Source organism: Microchirus variegatus, assembly GCF_963457635.1.
Source record: "Microchirus variegatus genome assembly, chromosome: 1".
In the NCBI taxonomy this organism is placed as follows: domain Eukaryota; kingdom Metazoa; phylum Chordata; class Actinopteri; order Pleuronectiformes; family Soleidae; genus Microchirus; species Microchirus variegatus.
This window is the reverse complement of record NC_139802.1, coordinates 13,137,007-13,154,303: the sequence shown is the minus strand read 5'-3', so window position 1 is coordinate 13,154,303 and position 17,297 is coordinate 13,137,007. Positions and strand designations below refer to the sequence as shown.

General features: G+C 40.7%; 1 protein-coding gene across 1 annotated transcript; it reads left to right on the top strand.

The window, feature by feature from the left end:
* Positions 1–4,511: 4,511 nt before the first annotated feature.
* Positions 4,512–10,007, top strand: irx4a (iroquois homeobox 4a; the record flags this gene model as incomplete). Its single annotated transcript, XM_083890545.1, has 5 exons — positions 4,512–4,556; positions 5,499–5,750; positions 6,543–6,649; positions 7,996–8,306; positions 9,274–10,007. The coding sequence occupies 5 exons, from the start codon at positions 4,512–4,514 to the stop codon at positions 10,005–10,007; spliced, it is 1,449 nt and encodes a 482-aa protein (XP_083746671.1).
* Positions 10,008–17,297: the final 7,290 nt, after the last annotated feature.

Sequence of the window (17,297 nt, the reverse complement as noted above, 5' to 3'; positions counted from 1 at the left end):
ACTGCAGACGGGGCCACTTCGTCTCGTCATCAAAGCGGACCTAGACCAGGAGTTCCAATTAACGCTGTTTTTTTAGTGTGTATCTGCGTCCTTACCTTGTTTAAGAAGCTGTGAAGGTTCTAAACAAACAGTTCAGCTACTGCTGAGAACGCTGTGTTTTATTGTAATCTCGGGCTCAGCGAGATCTCTGAAAAACCCGGTCCGGTTACGTAAACAGCGGTTCTCGTCCTGCTCCGGGCACTAGTCCGGGCACATCCGGTTGCGTACATTGAACCGCAGGAGAAGAATAATGCCCAATGTGGAGGTGTTTCACGATCGACAGTGTCTTCTGACTCTGGGTCTGACTCCGGGTCAAAGCCATAAAAGGGACTGCGGCGGGGAGTTGTGAAGAAGCTAGAAGTACTTCCGGGTACTGGCCAATCAAAAGACTCTGTCTTCTGGGTGAGGGAGTTGAGTCTCAAATCTCGCGGCTGGGAAACACCGTCAGAAAAGAGGATTTATATCGGCTCGTTTACAGCAATTAGGAGGTTTTTGACCATAAAAACAAGTTAATGTATGTAAGTAGACCTCCATAACTAACATATATGTGCAACAGGACCACTCTGTGAGCTTTAATCCACTCACCGGCGCCTAAAGCATATGGGTCATCAAGCTGTATCCCATTCAACAAGGTGAATTTCAAGCATAACTTGCTGTGTGGCAGGCTGGCGTAGTACATGGAAAACATCTCCTTTTTTTAGCCGTCTGAATTCGTACATGAGAGCCGGCTAACTTCACGACAACACTGCTACTTAAGCGCTGAGTGGTGCCCTTCTGTAACCGTGCTGTGCGCGCATCCGCAAAACAACCAAGAGTCCTATAGTATACTGTTTTTAATTAACTTTATAACTATTTTTACTGACATTTTCATAACATCTATGTAACGACTGAAACAGGACTCAGATGCAGAATCCAAGGCACAGTTCAGGCAAAGATCAAATTTTGTTGGTAAAATACAGAGGGCAGTACACAGGGGTCAGTCGGGCAAAGCAAAGGTCAAACGGATCAGACGCTGGGAACCTGAAAGAAATAATGCTTCCATTAATTATAGCAACGGAAGCTGAGCTTATACTGTATACAGAGGAGCTAATATGGAAATGAAACACAGGTGTGCCACATCTTGGCCTGGCTTGGCCTGCAGTCGGCATGGTGGGGGTGGAACAGAACAGGAAGTAAAGCATCTGAAATGAGAAAGACAGGATATACACAATTAAAAGATGTGTTTAATAATGAAAACATGACTGGAGACAGACATAATAAGTTATATTATCTCAATTAAAAGCCTGGAAAAATGTATGTGGTCACCCAAAAAAAATCTCCCATGACTCATCGGAAGGTCATGACCCAGCCTTTGAGAATTATACATAACAGTGTTGATTGTTTTTTTTTTTTGCTTTTTTTTTTCTAATCAGAAAATGCTTGACAAATGTAACGAACAATGTTGTTGTACCTTTTTGAATTTCCAGTGTCGTCTTTAATGCTGAGATCATCAGTACTGAACTTTGTTTTAGTTGCTTGTCTCACCATAAGGCTCGGAACAATTTGGGCGGATAAGAAACACTTTCCTGTCCCCATTTTCCTCCTCCATTTACCGCCTCCCTCTCTCTCTCTCTCTCTCCCTCTCCCTCTGTGTGTGTGTGTGTGTGTGTGTGTGTGTGTGTGTGTGTGTGTGTGTGTGTGTGTCTTCACCTTCCACACACACACACACACATAAACACAAGTGGAGAGGCACCCACACACTCCCCTCTTTGAGGCTCATTAATCAAACACAGATTATCAGGAAAGTGACACCTTCATGATTACAATGTTTCTGGGGGAACTTTTTAATATGAGTTTAGTTTGGAAGGAGATGCAAATTAGCAGGCTTATACTTCAGAGTGCAACACAGTTATTATTATTCAGAATACAACAGTGTGAGGCTGGTGTCATGAGGAGGGGGAAAAAAAGCAAACTCCAGCACTTAGGGCTGCAGTAGCAAACATATGGTTAAACCCAAGACTGCAAAGTAGAATCATGGTACAGTCGCAATAATGACCCCATTTCGTCTAAATGAAAGGAGTTATAACTGAACTTAAATAAATAGCCAACAATCACATTTATTATGACACAAATAAAGTTAATAAAGGATGATGAGACCGCAGTTTGAACTGGAGCACCATATTTAGCTCCAATTTAAACATGGAGCATTCCTGCTTCTCCACATCTGTCCATGAAAGAAAAGGAAGCCTCTGTGTTTTAATCTTTAAACGCTAAACAAGCATGAACTCCCGCTGTCGCCTTCATTTTCCGTCTAAAAGCATATACTAGTGCGCCTAAATATTTTATCACTGGCGCACAGATAACACTGGGTAACGCAGCGGATAATGAAAAGGTATGCGGGTGAAGGGATGGAGGGTGTTGGGGGGGGGTTGTGGGGTGAAGAAGCGGGGTGTATGGGCACTGCAGTTTAGTTAGTGCGTCTGTCACTTTCTTGCCACTCTCACCAGCTTAATGCCACTCATGTCACAAGTAGATCCCCACAGTTTGTGTGTGTGTATGTGGTGTGCGTGAGAGAGAGGGAGAGAGATGGGGGGGTCCTCTCCTACCCCAAAATCATAGTATCAACATGTACATTTCCTTCGTTGTGGTTCTGTGATGGAGAAGATAAATGTGACCTGCCCTGCCTTAAACGCACTGCTTGTCACATTAACCCCAATAAAAAGAAAAAGAGCCTAAATTAATAAGACCAAATGCTCTCTCTCTCTCTCTCTCTCTCTCCATTATTGTGTGTGTGTGTGTTGTGAGTGAGTGTATGGTTGAGTGCCTTAGACGGGTTGTTAATGCTAAGGTGGCATTAGAGTTAATGCAAATTAAAAAAAAAAAAAGGCTGATCCCTTTGGACACCACCACCCCTCCTCCTCCTCCTCCTCATCCTCCTCTAAGTGTTAATCCGGCCATTTGCTTGGAGGTACTAACCCCCTATAATTCAATTTGTCAAAATGAGCGAGAGATCAGACATTCTATATAGAGCCTGTCCTCCCACAACACACCTTGCTCCCCTCAAAAAAAAACAAATAATAATAATATTAAGCAAATAATATCAAGGAGGCGAAATGTACTCAACTGTGGCGCAAGAATCTCCAGCTCTATGGCTCTGTATTATTACTTCTTTCATCTGTAAATGAAAGTGAGCAATTATTGCAAGGTGCCGGTATCATATTATTATGTTGGCCCCGGTTCCCTAGATGGTCATCAATCACTCTCAATCGACCTGTCACCGGCAGGCAGAGATCCAGCTGGAGAGAAGAGGAGGAGGAGGAGGAGGAGAAGGAGGAGGAGGAGGAGGAGGAGGAGGAGGAGTACATCATCATTAATTTGAGGAGTGACCCCCGGGGCTATCCACATGTCTCAACCCGGGATTCTCCAAGCAAGGCAGCGCACACTGGTGCCCGAGATGTGGCGAGGTGTTATGGTTACTGACCAAAACAAGCGTGGAAGAAGACAGGGAGGAGAGGAGGGAGAGGTCCAGTATTAATTAGACAGACAGACAGACAGACAGGCAGACAGACAGACAGAGATAGATAGATAGATAGATAGATAGATAGATAGATAGATAGATAGATCTTCTTGGTTATTATAAACCTTTTTTTCTATGGAAAACATAAACACAACAAACACCACACAATGTGTGTATTGTGTTGGCTGCAGTGTGTCTCTGCTCACTATGAAATTATTCTTTACTAATTAATTTAAAATCAATTAGTTCTCCGTGTGATTAGCATTAGTGCAGAGGAAGGATATGAATGTGCTTAATTAGGCTTAATGCATTTAAAAGCATACATACGTTTGCATATTCATGACACTGATTGGCCTAACTGATTGATTGGGACTGCAAATTAATCCTTCCTTTCCCTACTTCCCTACTTCCTTCCTTCCTTCCTTCCTTCCTTCAGATTTTCTTGTTGAATTGTTCCATTTTTTTTTGTTTTTGTCGTCATCCTGGCAAAGGAAAAAAAAAATGCATATCAAAGTTACAGTCCGGGCATTTTCAGAGTGGGGAAACTTCTGACGTCAGAGTCGCCGCCGTTTAAAACAACCTGCCTCTGCTGCTGACGTCTTTTATAGTACTTTTTTATAAGGCAAAAATATGTATCTCACAGCAAAGTGATTATTCTCGGCAAAAGAAGGCTCGTGTCGCCTTAATTTCATTTATTTATGCCAGACAGTGGGTTTTAGAGGAGAAAAGGAGGAAAGCAGGAGCATTTTTTTTCTTCATTCATTTATTTATTTATTATTTTTTTCCCCCCCGTAGAAAGGCGTTTGAGTGGGGGGCATTTTACACAAATTAAACATGCTGCTCTGCTTCGCCCTATAAGCATCCTTGGAGCCAGTGCTTACCAATCAATTGGTACAGTCAAACAGAGCCACAGCCTGCGTGAGAGTGGAGACCTTCAGTCTCGCTTTATTTCTGGATATTGGGGGACTCCTCTACCATGTCATATCCACAGTTTGGATATCCCTACTCGTCTGCTCCACAAGTAAGTGCACGCAGCTTTCTTGACTTCGCTGATTGTTTTGGTTTTTTGATATCGCACCGATTGATTATCTCATCGATTTAAGCTTGATGCCTTTTTTACGCGCTTTTTGGGCAAGAATCCGAGACGCGTCCACGCCGATTTCGGGTTATCGGAAAAGGTATTGCGTTACAGCCAGGGATACCTGCGCTCCTACAGCGACAGATTAAAAAAAAAAAAGAGGGGGAGGTAAAGGAGAAGGTAACCAGAGACCGGCGAGACCCGCGACCACCCGTTCGCTGATTTCTGCAAGATAATAGCCGCTCTCTAATGTCAGCCATATGTTTATTTGCGCTGGGACGCACATGCCAACTTGTTCTGCACACGCTGTGTGTGTTTGTGCGCCATAACCCAGCAGCTGTTTTGTTTTGGCTATGAGCCATAAAAAAAAAAAAATAACTCGAGATTTAAATCGGTTATCTACAGGGCGATGTTAGGGACAACGTGATGTATCTACTTGTAACGCACGTGTAGATCAAAACCAAAAGACGGATGGTTTTGGACACTCTTTTACGCGCACTTTGTCACAGGAGTGTGACGCTTCTTCCATCATCAAACATCAAGTGTTTTGAGTTATTTTGTCATGTGTTTTATTTATTGACGCGTGTCACAGAAGAAGCTGCGAAAAATAACCTGTTTGTGAATAAATGAACTGTGTTGTTGTTTAGAACGTATTTAAAATGTGTGTAACTTATTGGAGATGGGTGCAGGTCTGAGTTTATCTCATTAGGGCGATTTATCTGTTTTCATAAAAAGGGAAAAGTTATTAACAAACGTGGCCGTGGCTTAAGTTTAAAAATGTGATTTCACTGCAATTAAATACAGCGAATATTAAGATTAATATCAGCAAAAATTATAGTGGGAAAGGAAACAACATGTAAACAAAGATAATTCTCTCTCCTGTAGTTTCTGATGACAACCAACTCTTTGACCACTTGCTGCGAGTCCACCGGCAGATCCATAGCCGACTCCGGAGTAGCGGCGTCCGGGCAGACACCAGTCTACTGCCCCGTGTACGAGAGCCGGCTGCTCGCCACGGCGAGGCATGAGCTCAGCTCAGCCGCCGCTCTGGGTGTGTACGGGAGCCCATACACCGGCGGTCAAAGCTATGGGAATTACGTTACATACGGCACGGACGCCTCGGCTTTCTACTCGCTGGTAAGTCCTTCATCTGGTCCCTCTTGTCATTGATTAATGGAGCCGCAGGGTGCTGAGACTTGAGCCAGCTCTGCGCACCTCAGCTCCCCTCTTTCTTTTAATACATTACACCGCAATATTACCAGACCTTTACTGTAGCCTACGTGATTTATATTCCCATATCACCCTTTCAAGCCAACTTGCCTTAAATAAATGAAACTATGTGTCAGCAAAACCAGATATGCTCAGGTGTATATATGCAGGCTTTCCTTCTGAAGAAAAACTCGTGAAAAAGTAAAATTAACTTTAAACAAAAACAAACTAAATGCCAACACATAAAGACAATGTTTATTAAATTAACAAACGTTTCTGTAAAAAAAAAAAAAAAAACAGTTTTGACAGGACAACAATTCCAACAATGTTTTCTTAAAATAGTCAGAATGCTGACCATGTATGAAAATGTGATAATTTGATTCAGATTAACTTTTTCACACATAAAGGAATATGAGTTGTATTACAGAAATTATTATCAGCAAAGTACGATTTGTAAATAACAGTAATATTTCCTGTTCCAATTACTTTTCTTTAAAACAAATTTAAACACTTGTGTCTCTCTGCAAGTTCATACTGAAGTCATCCTCGACAGTGTATCATTGTGGTATAGTTAGTGTAGTTTTCCTTTCTTGTTACACCCAACAACCCAGTAGAATAACTTTAAAAACACATGCTTTTCAGGTGAGTCACTTTTTCGAGCTTCCTCTGACTTCCTATCTGTGCCACTAACTCTGTTAAACACTTGTCTTTTGATTCCAGGGCGCATTTGATACTAAAGATGCCAGTGCTTCTGCACATGCTGGAATAACACAGGCAACAGCCTACTACCCTTATGATCCCACGCTGGGACAGTATCAGTATGACAGGTATGTTCCTTGTGTCACTATGTGATTTTTTTGCTCTCTCTCTCTCTCGCTCTCTAAGAAGTTAAACATTAGAAACTTTGCATGTGAACTTCAAGTGATACATCCACTCAGAAATAATATTAATTTGAGTTTGTAACAATAGCAGGAAGTGAGTAAAATCTAGGAAAAGGTAACTCTCGGTAAATCCACGACACCAGTGTTGTATGAGTTTTCAAAAATGACAATAAATCAATCATCCCCGAGAGATCAAGACCTCCCCTTGTTGAAGACCATTCCTGCCATATTAAAAGGTCTTCCCGATAAATAGATGGCATCCATATTGCAGTGAAAAAGTAGATCATGGATGATAACATGTTGATTATAGATCAGTAATCTCTTTTCAACTTGAAAAAAAAAAACAGTGCAAAACTGCGTGGAAAAATACAGCTGCCTCTCAAATGTTTTATTGATTAGTCTTATAGCTAGAGAAGAGTTCACATCACAAAGAACACATGCAATCAGTCCAAATAGCATCAGCAGGCAGAATACTAAGTGCACATACAGCAAAAGGCCAAAATCTAAAGCAGAACATAATCAGTAACATCCAGACAAACAAGCAGGCCTACAGGAATAAGAGTCTGTCTGCGCTCGTCTTTTTACCTGAGGGCTCATCATTACACTCAATAAAGCAATTTTACAGTCTATTTTATCTGAAAGGGAACAACACAGGGTAAGGAAATGTACAGCGCTCTTCTCCTCCTGATTCCCTTAGCAGTACTTGACCTGCACTAAGCTATACGGAGCAATAAAGGCCTCATAAAAGCCTCCCCTGAGAGGAATTTTACAGCTCACTGCTGACTGAAAATCAACACTGTGCATTTTAAATGCAGGTCCATGGGATATGTGTGTGAAAGTGGAGACGGCAGTTAAGGAGTCATGCAATGCTACAGATTTAAGAGATAATATTTTGAAAAAATCTTAGGGTATGATAAAATAAACTTAGCATTTTTACTGGTAAAACCTTTGATTTCATTTATTTTGAAACCTTCAGTGCTGGATTGTTAGAGGGAGTTTAGTGGTAGTTGTCTTCAACAAAAAGTCTCCCCATCATTCTTTCTTTTTGCCTTGCCCTGCATACTGAAGTCTTCGCTGGTCCCCAGCATAACGTCTATTTACAGTATTTAAAACATTGTTTGGCCATATGGATTTTTCAGGAATATGCACTGCACTGTGTTTTAAGAGGCTTGTTTTTCAATTTCAATCTATGCAATGTGATTATGATGTTTCGCTTTTGTTTTTTTCGGATGTTGACTTTGAAGCATTTAAAGCAAGTTATGCATGTTGTTTATGTTCTTCTTGTTTTACAGATATGGTTCAATGGACGGCGGAACGAGGCGGAAGAACGCCACACGGGAGACGACCAGCACGCTGAAGGCCTGGCTGCAGGAGCACAGGAAGAACCCGTACCCAACAAAAGGCGAGAAGATCATGCTGGCTATCATCACCAAGATGACCCTGACGCAGGTCTCCACCTGGTTTGCAAATGCCAGGAGGAGGCTCAAGAAGGAGAACAAGATGACATGGCCGCCCAGAAACAAGGGCTCAGAGGAGAAGAGATATGATGAGGATGAGGACGGGTCTCAGGAGGAGCAGATAAAAAGTGAAAACAATGAGGATGGTTAGTTTCACTTGTTGCTGAGCAGAAATAGTAAAGAGCAGAAAGTGTGAAGCGTTTTTTTGTTGTGTTTGTGCCACAAAAAACACACCTTTAAGATTAAGGTCATGCAGGAGCAGTGATGGTTAGGTAAAGCAAAATAAATGTATGTTGTTCACTTTTAGGGGTGTTTATTGTGGTACAACAAGCCTGAATGAATGCACAAGTTTTTCTTATTATCCTTTTATCAATAATGATCTTGTCATAACATTTATCGAATCAGTATATTGGACACTTTAAGAAATACTACTTTTTTCTTTTTTTTTACTGTACCATTTTAGTTCTTTTTGAGAGTACATTAAATCTATGATAACATTATGATAATAATCCCAAGGAATGTGATAAATATATGATTTTTTTAAAAAGTAAAATAATATCTATAAATAATTGAAATATAATGACAACGATAATCCATCTACAGCAATATTTTAGTTTGTTACATTTTATTATTATAATTATATATATATATATATATATATATAGGTGTGATGATGTTATTAGTGATGATCATTAGAAACTAATTAAACTTAGGCCTTGCAGTTTTAGTATATGTATTTGTATATATATATTATTTGCAGTTTATTCAAAATACTTCATCAGTGTTAAGTTATCTGCACATGCCTGACATAAGACTTTTCTCAACATATTACATTTGTGCCCATGCAAAGTGAACAGGCATCAGTCACTTTCACAAACTGTTGACCCTTTACTTTTCCCTATTCTTTTAATTTATACGAGGCAAAACAAATAATAATAATTCTGATGGATGTATAAATCTCCACGTTAGTCAATAAGTTAAATATCTGTGCTGCAACTGAAAAGCATGATTCTGAATTTGATTTCCAGAGTGACTGTGCCATTATCAGATCTCATCCGCGTGACACAAACTCTCTCACTGACATGTCTGCTGTCTCTGTCCTCTCTTCCCCAGAGAACAGAAGTCGGCCTGATAAGGACCTGCAGCTGAGCGACTTGGACGACTTCGACACGCTAGAGTCAGAGAGCTCCGAGTGTGAGCTCAAGCACCGATACCATATGAACACACACATGTCAACGACAGCCGACTGTCCCCCTGAACACCTCATCAAGGACTCGGCTCTGAAAATCTCCATCCCCGTTTCTCTGGGAGGGGAACATGACTTGAGCAAAAGTTGCCTCAAAACGAACCCAGATGATTACCAGGTGGACAACAGATCGCAGGCCAAGGCGTGTTATAACCAGCAGCAGCAACACGGGCATCAGATACTAGACGGCAAACCTCGAATATGGTCTTTGGCCCAGACTGCGACATCCCTGAACCAGACTGAGTATCCGTCCTGTATGCTGAGGTGCCAGGCGCCGCCGCCCTCCTCCCTCACCCCTTCCCCCGCCGCTACCTCACCTGTGACCGGCCTGGACAACAGGCAGGATTCGCCGGTCACGACCCTGAGAAACTGGGTGGACGGGGTTTTCCACGACCCCTTGTTCAGGCACAGCACTTTGAGCCAGGCCCTGACCAACACCACCGTCTCTTGGACCACGAACACTAAAGGCGCCATTCTGGAGGCAGAGAGGAGCGCGGCGGTCCTGCAGCAGCAGCAGCAGCAGCAACATCAACATCAACAAGACTCAAAAGACAGTGCCATGAGTTTCCCCAAAACCATCAACAAACTTTTCTGCTCCTAACAAAACCAAATGACCCAATTAATGCAAAAAGAGGAAGACTTGTTGTGACTGACTGATGGTAAAGCGTATTCAAGTCTTCATGCCCCCCCCCCCATTTTTGTTTTGATTATTTTTTTTTTTAAAGCAATTGTAGCTATGTATACTGTTACTATAGCGTCACACAAGTGAAATATCCGGATCAGTTTGGCTTCTTTGATTCAACGCACGCACAAAAGTCATCGAAATGTAAAAAAAAAAAAAAAAAAAAATTACATCTTTGAGAAAAAAAATAGGCCTAATGTTTACATGAGTTTTTATTTTTTCTTTACTATGCGCATGCAAATGTAATTGAATATTATTTAGGTCTCATCGATTGAGTATCACTATTAAATGAAAAAAAAAAGTCTCACAAAATGCACAGCTCTACCACGAAGTGGATGCGAGCGTTTCAACTTTGTTCACTGAAAATAAAAGCAGTCGGCTTCTGAGGGGCGCGTGTAATGTTGGGTTCATGACTAGAGAGATGCTGTCCATGGTGCTGAAATTTAGGCCTCGCCACTTTTTATTATCTAGTTTATTTGGGTTTTTTGGGGGGCTTTTTATTCATAAATAAATGAAACCACTCCTGCAGTTTGCAACGGTAAAGCAAGTTTTTCATTTTTAACCAGTTAAAACAGGCGTAATGTATCATTCCCCACCCACCCCCATCCAGAAAGTATTCTCTCTGCTTTGGTGACAGCGAGAAAATGAGGCAGCTCAGCCCTCAAGACAGAGCAATATCAGCAACTAAGATCTGCCTCATTAATTCCCTCTAAACAGGCTGTAATTGGGATGTTCGCGGTCATATTTTATGTCAGGCTATTGATTTCCTCTCCGTGCTCTCTGATAATATTATCGAAACATCTCAACACCGTCCATGATGCAGCTGTCAAAAGGGTAAGTTATTCGCCACATACGTCCATTAATGGGTTCAAAAACGGAGACCCTGCGAAATCATTTGAAGTGAGGAGTTTTCGTTTTGACACTAACCCCTCAATTTCCAAGAGACGTGGGTCCTATACTCAGAGAGAGGGAGAAAAAAGCTGCCTGGATGCTGATTCCTCTGCTGAAAAGTGAAAGGGCTTTACGGGAGAGGCCCTCGCGACGTCTAAAAGTGAAAAGGGCAAAGGAACTCGAATTAGTTGTTGTAGATAAAAGGGCAAAACGAAAGGAGTCAAGGGTACTTGACAGTAATGGCGAAAGTGGAGCTCTCGGGGGACTGAGTCTGTCCTGCGAGGTGGGGTGTGTGTGTGTGTGTGTGGGGGGGGGGGGGTTCTCAGTGATGAATTTTAATGGGAAAACCACAAACGATTGAGACCTCCTCCTCTTACAGAAAAAGTGTGTTGGACAAAGGGATTTATCCGAGAGCCGGGATGTATGTTTTTATTTGCTTTCTTAGAAAAGAAAACCACATCTGACCTACCTTGGCATATATATATATATATATATATATATATATATATATATATATAGTTCTTACAGATTAGACTACAAAGCCTCAGCATTTAATTAATTTAGCATGAGAGCTTATTTTTTTATTGGACCTCTCAACCAAGTGGCGTTTTATTTGAAAGGATGGAGTGTGTGTGTGTGAGAAAGAGAGAGAGAGAGAGAGAGAGAGAGAGAGGGAGAGAGAGAGAGAGAGAGAGAGAGAGAGAGAGAGAGGGAGATCTGCTGCTGTAACTAAATCATTCAGCCGTGGCAAATACGAACACACAGAGGGAGCGCGATGGTAAATTAACAGGCGCTTTTTACATAGAGACCAAATAAAACTGTAATCAGCGACGCGTTACTTTTCATTAAGCGGCTTTGACAGCAGCATATTCAGCTCACCCCCCGACACAGGAGCAAGGTCCTGGGCTCAAATAAACTGCTCTCAGAGCGAGCAGTCATAAGATAATTCCTTAAGCTCCATTAACAACTCTTAGCCGCAGGAAATGGGCTACCCCTGAAAACATCTCCAAATCTAAAAGCTTTATCGACCTGGCAAACCTCAGCTGATGGCTTCTCTTTTTTCACCTCTCTCTCTCTCTCTCTCTCTCTCTCTCTCTCTCTCTCTCTCCTTCTCTCTCTCTTTTCAACTTAAGGGACAGAAACGTCCAACGGAGGTAATAGACTTTGACACAACACATTAAATGGGAAATGAGAAAAGGGAGAAGAAAGGGCGCTCTTAAACGCCTTTTAAACGCTACCAATTAGACGTTTAAAACTTGAGTAAGACGCAGGCCTTTGGCATATGCCTGACTGATGGCACAACAGCTCACTGAATACCTTTGACACGTGAAACAGCATGTAACTGAGCACAGAATGCAGGCCTCAATGTGAGGGAGCTCAGTCACTAAGAGAACATATTTGTCTTTCTGGGGATGGGGGGGAGGGAGCTCCACCAGTTTTGTGCAACATTATTTTTTTTTTGCATTTCCTTTTTGAAGTTATGGGAGCCAAACAAACAAGTGTTTTGTCACATAATCATGCTGCGTTAGTGTTCGAAGGCAGAAGGTCCACAGAAGCTGACTGAAACTGAGAGACCTGACTGTAACACAAAACAATCACAGCACAGGCTTCCCCAGAGAGAGAGAGAGAGAGAGAGAGAGAGAGAGAGAGAGGGAGTGAGAGTCTGGGTCAGGTTAATATCACAGTGACCCTGAGCCATAAATATATTTACACATCATTACACATCAACACACACACACAGACACACACAATCAAACGCATTGCCCCACGCACATTTTGGTTCTTAATTGAATATTTATTCATCTATTCATTGACTAACATTGATGTGGCGAGAACAGCGGTAATGTGATCAAAGCTCACAATGAAAATATGAAGCATGACCACACACTGTGTAGAGATCAGACTAATACACCCACCCACGCACCCACACACCCACACACATACACACACATACACAAAATCGCTAGCAGAAGGCACAGTGTCGTCGTGGCCCCTTTCAAAAATCAATGCAATGGCCTTTGATTCCAATTAAAACCAAAGATATTACTATTAGCGGGAAAAAAATTATATATATAGTATATGTGTTTGCAGACACAATAAACAAAGCACCCCGTGGGTGTGCAATCATATCATTTCATTTCATTTCAAAAACATATCAAGGATTAAATAAAATCTAAATGTCAGCTGACGAGGACGCTTGGCACAGCTGATCTTAGCAAATTAATGTATTGATACAATACAGACGGATACACAAGTTGTTTGTTTGTTTGTTTGTCTGTTTCCAAAGGAGTTCATTTAATCATGTGAAACAGACCGAACGAGACTCGTGTGTGGACACTTGTGACTTCAGGCTGGGAAGCACAACACTTTCTTGACTTCCATGGTGACACAATGAATCTAGTAGTTGTTACTGCACTCATCAATAGATTTGTGTGTGTTTGTTTTGGTTGGTTGGTTGATTTATAAATCAATGTCCACCAGTCTTCATGGAGGTATGGCTGTGTATTAATTGGTGAATGACTTTGCTTCCTTTTGTGTAAAAATAAATCTTTAGCATTCATCGTCGAACACTATGGGAATACTCATGAGAAGGATTGGTCCGCCCCGGTGGTGGCATGTGCTCGTCTGAGTGCCATTCTGGTCACTCAGAAGTGATGTGAAATATTGACTGCTGAACTTTCAGATCTAAAGTGCCTCCTCTTATTCTTCCTTCACTGCTTGTAGATAGGGTTTGCGTGTGTGTTTGGTGGACCATGTGTGCATGTGTGGCTGTTTTTCAGAGCTCTGCTGCTGAAAGGACATGTCCAGGATGTGCCTTTTAGGTATCGGTGAGTGGCCTCTATCAGCCTCTTGCTGCCAGCACCTCCCTGCAGTCATTCCACAGGTCAAGAGGTTTAAGCCTGAGGGGCATCAGTTTTCATCATTTCAGTCGCCTAACACCGACTGACTGTTTGGATGTTTCCCAAATCCAAAATCGCTGATGATACAGATATAAAAAAAATTGTTTTTTCCTGCACAGGACATGCTATACCAACAATATTTTTTTTCTTGAATGAAAACATAGAGTGCAAAATCTAACTTTACTCTATGTGGTTTAACTCGTACTGGTTTTATGGTCTGTTTTCATCCAACACAAGTAGGAGGTGATTTAAAACATGCTCGTTTGCCTTATTTGACTGCCGTTCTAAACGAAATCAGTGGTTGCAGTCTCCGAAATATATGATGTTTCCCTCGCACCCACTCAAGAGCCGAGAAAAGGTCAAGAGCATCTAATCATGAGTCATCACAGCACACTTCAACTCTGTCTGACTACTTCAATTTAGTTTAGCTCGCCACAAGATAACGGAGATTCTGATGCCGTGTGCCGTCTGCTTGTTCGGATGCTTTTTTTTTGTGGTTTTATTTCTAGCCCGGCACATTTCCATTCTTGTTCAACTTCATGGGACACACCGCAGCATGTAGCACAAGTGATCACATTCACGCCGTTTGATTCGTGGAGGAAACGCATGATAAATGTTGCTTTGTTGAACACAGTGTGAAACTTGTTTTGCTGTGTTTCTTCTTTCTTGTTTCTTCGTCATAATACACTCAAATGCAAACTCCATATGACATTGTGAGGTAAAACAAACAGTAACAAGCAACATTCTAACTTGTTTTACGTCGTAGATCAGATTCAAAGTTACTAAACCACTGCAAAAACATCTTTTAATCACGTCATACCTGTGAAATGTAAGAAAAAATCCATCCGTATGTATATTTCAACTGCACTCGATTAAGGTGAGGGTATAGTTACAAACAAAAATGGAAGAAAAAAAGAGAAAACAAAATGAGTTTGACATTTTTTCCCCCCTTATGCTACGGCTAAAGCCATGTAGAAGTAATTGCTAAAGGTCAAAAGAGACTGTGTTTTACCAACACATTTGTGTTTATCATTCAGGACAGATCAATACAATATTGTTGTTTTAAAGAACAAAAGCCAGAGGAGACTTAACACTGACCTTTGCTTCCATTTTTCATTGTTTTCAGGAGGTCCAACGGAACATACAAATGAGGCGCTCACTTTTCTATTGAAACAAAGGGTTTTTTGTAGCAATAGCTGTGTGTCACACTTTATTTTATTTTGTATATATATTTTTAAATGATTCAAGGAATGAGGTGCATAGATTATTAAACACAGAGAAGCAGTAAGTCAACATCAGAGTGTTCTCTTGTCGCTTAATTCTTTTCTACAGGTCAAAAAAACAAAAAGTAAATGTATCTGAGGCACACTCATTTGGTGTGACAGATTAGTTCGATATTTCTAGGAAACAGGTTTGAAAGAGCATTGAACTAAGACTAAACCACAACATTTAAAAAAAAGCGCCTTATGTTACTTAAAACTAACTAACTAAATTTCCACCAAAAACAGGAAAACAAATTGTTTCTGTGAATAATTTGTAAAAAAAAAAAAAAATGGTTGCATCTGATAGAAAGTAAAAAAAATAGCAAGTCAGAAATACTTGTCTTCCTTTTCCCCTTTCTTTGTACAGCAGAGTTAGGAAATGATGCAAATCTATTGTATGTCTTATCAACTGTATAAGGATTGTTTTTTTTTTTCTTTCTTTCATTTTATTATTATTAACAACTGCACAGTCCAGGAAGATATCATGGCAATTACATTCATATTGGATGGTTTGTCACCAGTTTTGACATGAGGTGGGGGTTGATGCTGCCGTGGCAGTTGCTCGTGTAGTGAATTTCATGTGTGGGTCTATAGTGTTCATCACCTGTCACGGAACTATACTTATTGCTTCACTTAAAGCTTGCCTTTTTTTGTTGTTTTTTTTTTTTTTTCAATCAGCACTTGTCATGATCTACAGTTGTCTTGCGGTTCAAAAGCACAGAGCAGGAATTTAAAAATAAAACAAAAATATCACTGAGATCAGAGATTATCAACATTCTTGTCTGTCGCGATACAGCAAGTGGTGGAAAAATGCTTTTTTTCCCCCCTATTTTAATTCCCCTTAATGCATTAATGTCTGTCACGAGGTGTCTTGTCAGACTGTTTGCCAATTAGTTTTTCAGGAAATTATCTGTGGCGTTTTACCTGTCATGTTTGCACATGAAGGTTTTTCCCCTTCAAGTGCTGTGTTGACCTTTTGAGTCTCATTATAGGGAAAAGTTTCTGCATTGGCACTTCCATTATGTGGAAACGGTGTATCGGTGTGTCATCTGACTTGTGTAATTCAGAAACCGTTGTTTTCTATGAAGAATAATGAACAGTCTTAGGAGAGCACATTTTTGTTGTCATTGTTTTCTCAGAAAGTATCTCAGGGGTGTGTCTTATGAAGAGGCAGCCGCTGTCCCCTTTGAAAAGTATATATATAAAAATATACAGTATATACACTGTGTATAGGATATGGCTTTGTTCATGTAAAGTGTACACATCAACAGCATATGTGCAAACAGCTGTTCTGTCGTAGCATTATACAAATATTTAAATCAAAGACACATTGTCACTTTTCAAGAAAGCTGCTATTTGGATTAAATATTTGCTCGACATTATTTTGTGAAAACTGTATATCCCTTGAGATGACCATTAACTACACACTAAGAAATCAAAGTACGAGACTGTACCTAAAAGGGTACAAATGATATAGATATAGATATAGTGATTGTACCCTGATAGGGTACAACCGGAGCAACAAAGCATTTGTACCTTTTTAGGTACAGTCTCGTACTTTGATTTTCTAGTGTGTAATAATTGTCAGAAGTGCTGAAACAGGCTTACATTGTCCAATCTGAATGGGAATATGAAGGAGGCACAGATGTCTCTTGTAGGCACACATACTGTGGTGAAAACAGACAATAACATATTTAGGAGGACACTGGGTGTCGGATCATTAAATTAAAATAAATGGCTGTTTTTGACTTTCCTGGCCGAGGGAAACCAGGGTAACGTTTGTGTCTTACACCTCCTCTTACCAAAGAAAGCCAAAATAAATCAAAAGTGTACGTACCTAAACTTTAATTTAAAAAAATAATAATAATAATAATAAATAGATGAAAAATGTTGCCCAAACATGACTACAATTATTTATCTTAAATAAAGAAAAGCTCTCAAAAGCAAATAATGTACTTACTTCAGCTTTCAAAATGAACTTCGATACCATACCCATACAACAACTTATCCAATCTTCACACACTGCGACTAAACTACTTTTAACGATTTTGCAATGACACAAGGTGAGGAGGCATCTGTAGTCTTTAGCCACCGTTTCCCTAACAGACTGTTCTGTATCATCATGCGCGGAAATGAGTTGTTTCCTGCAGTTGCTG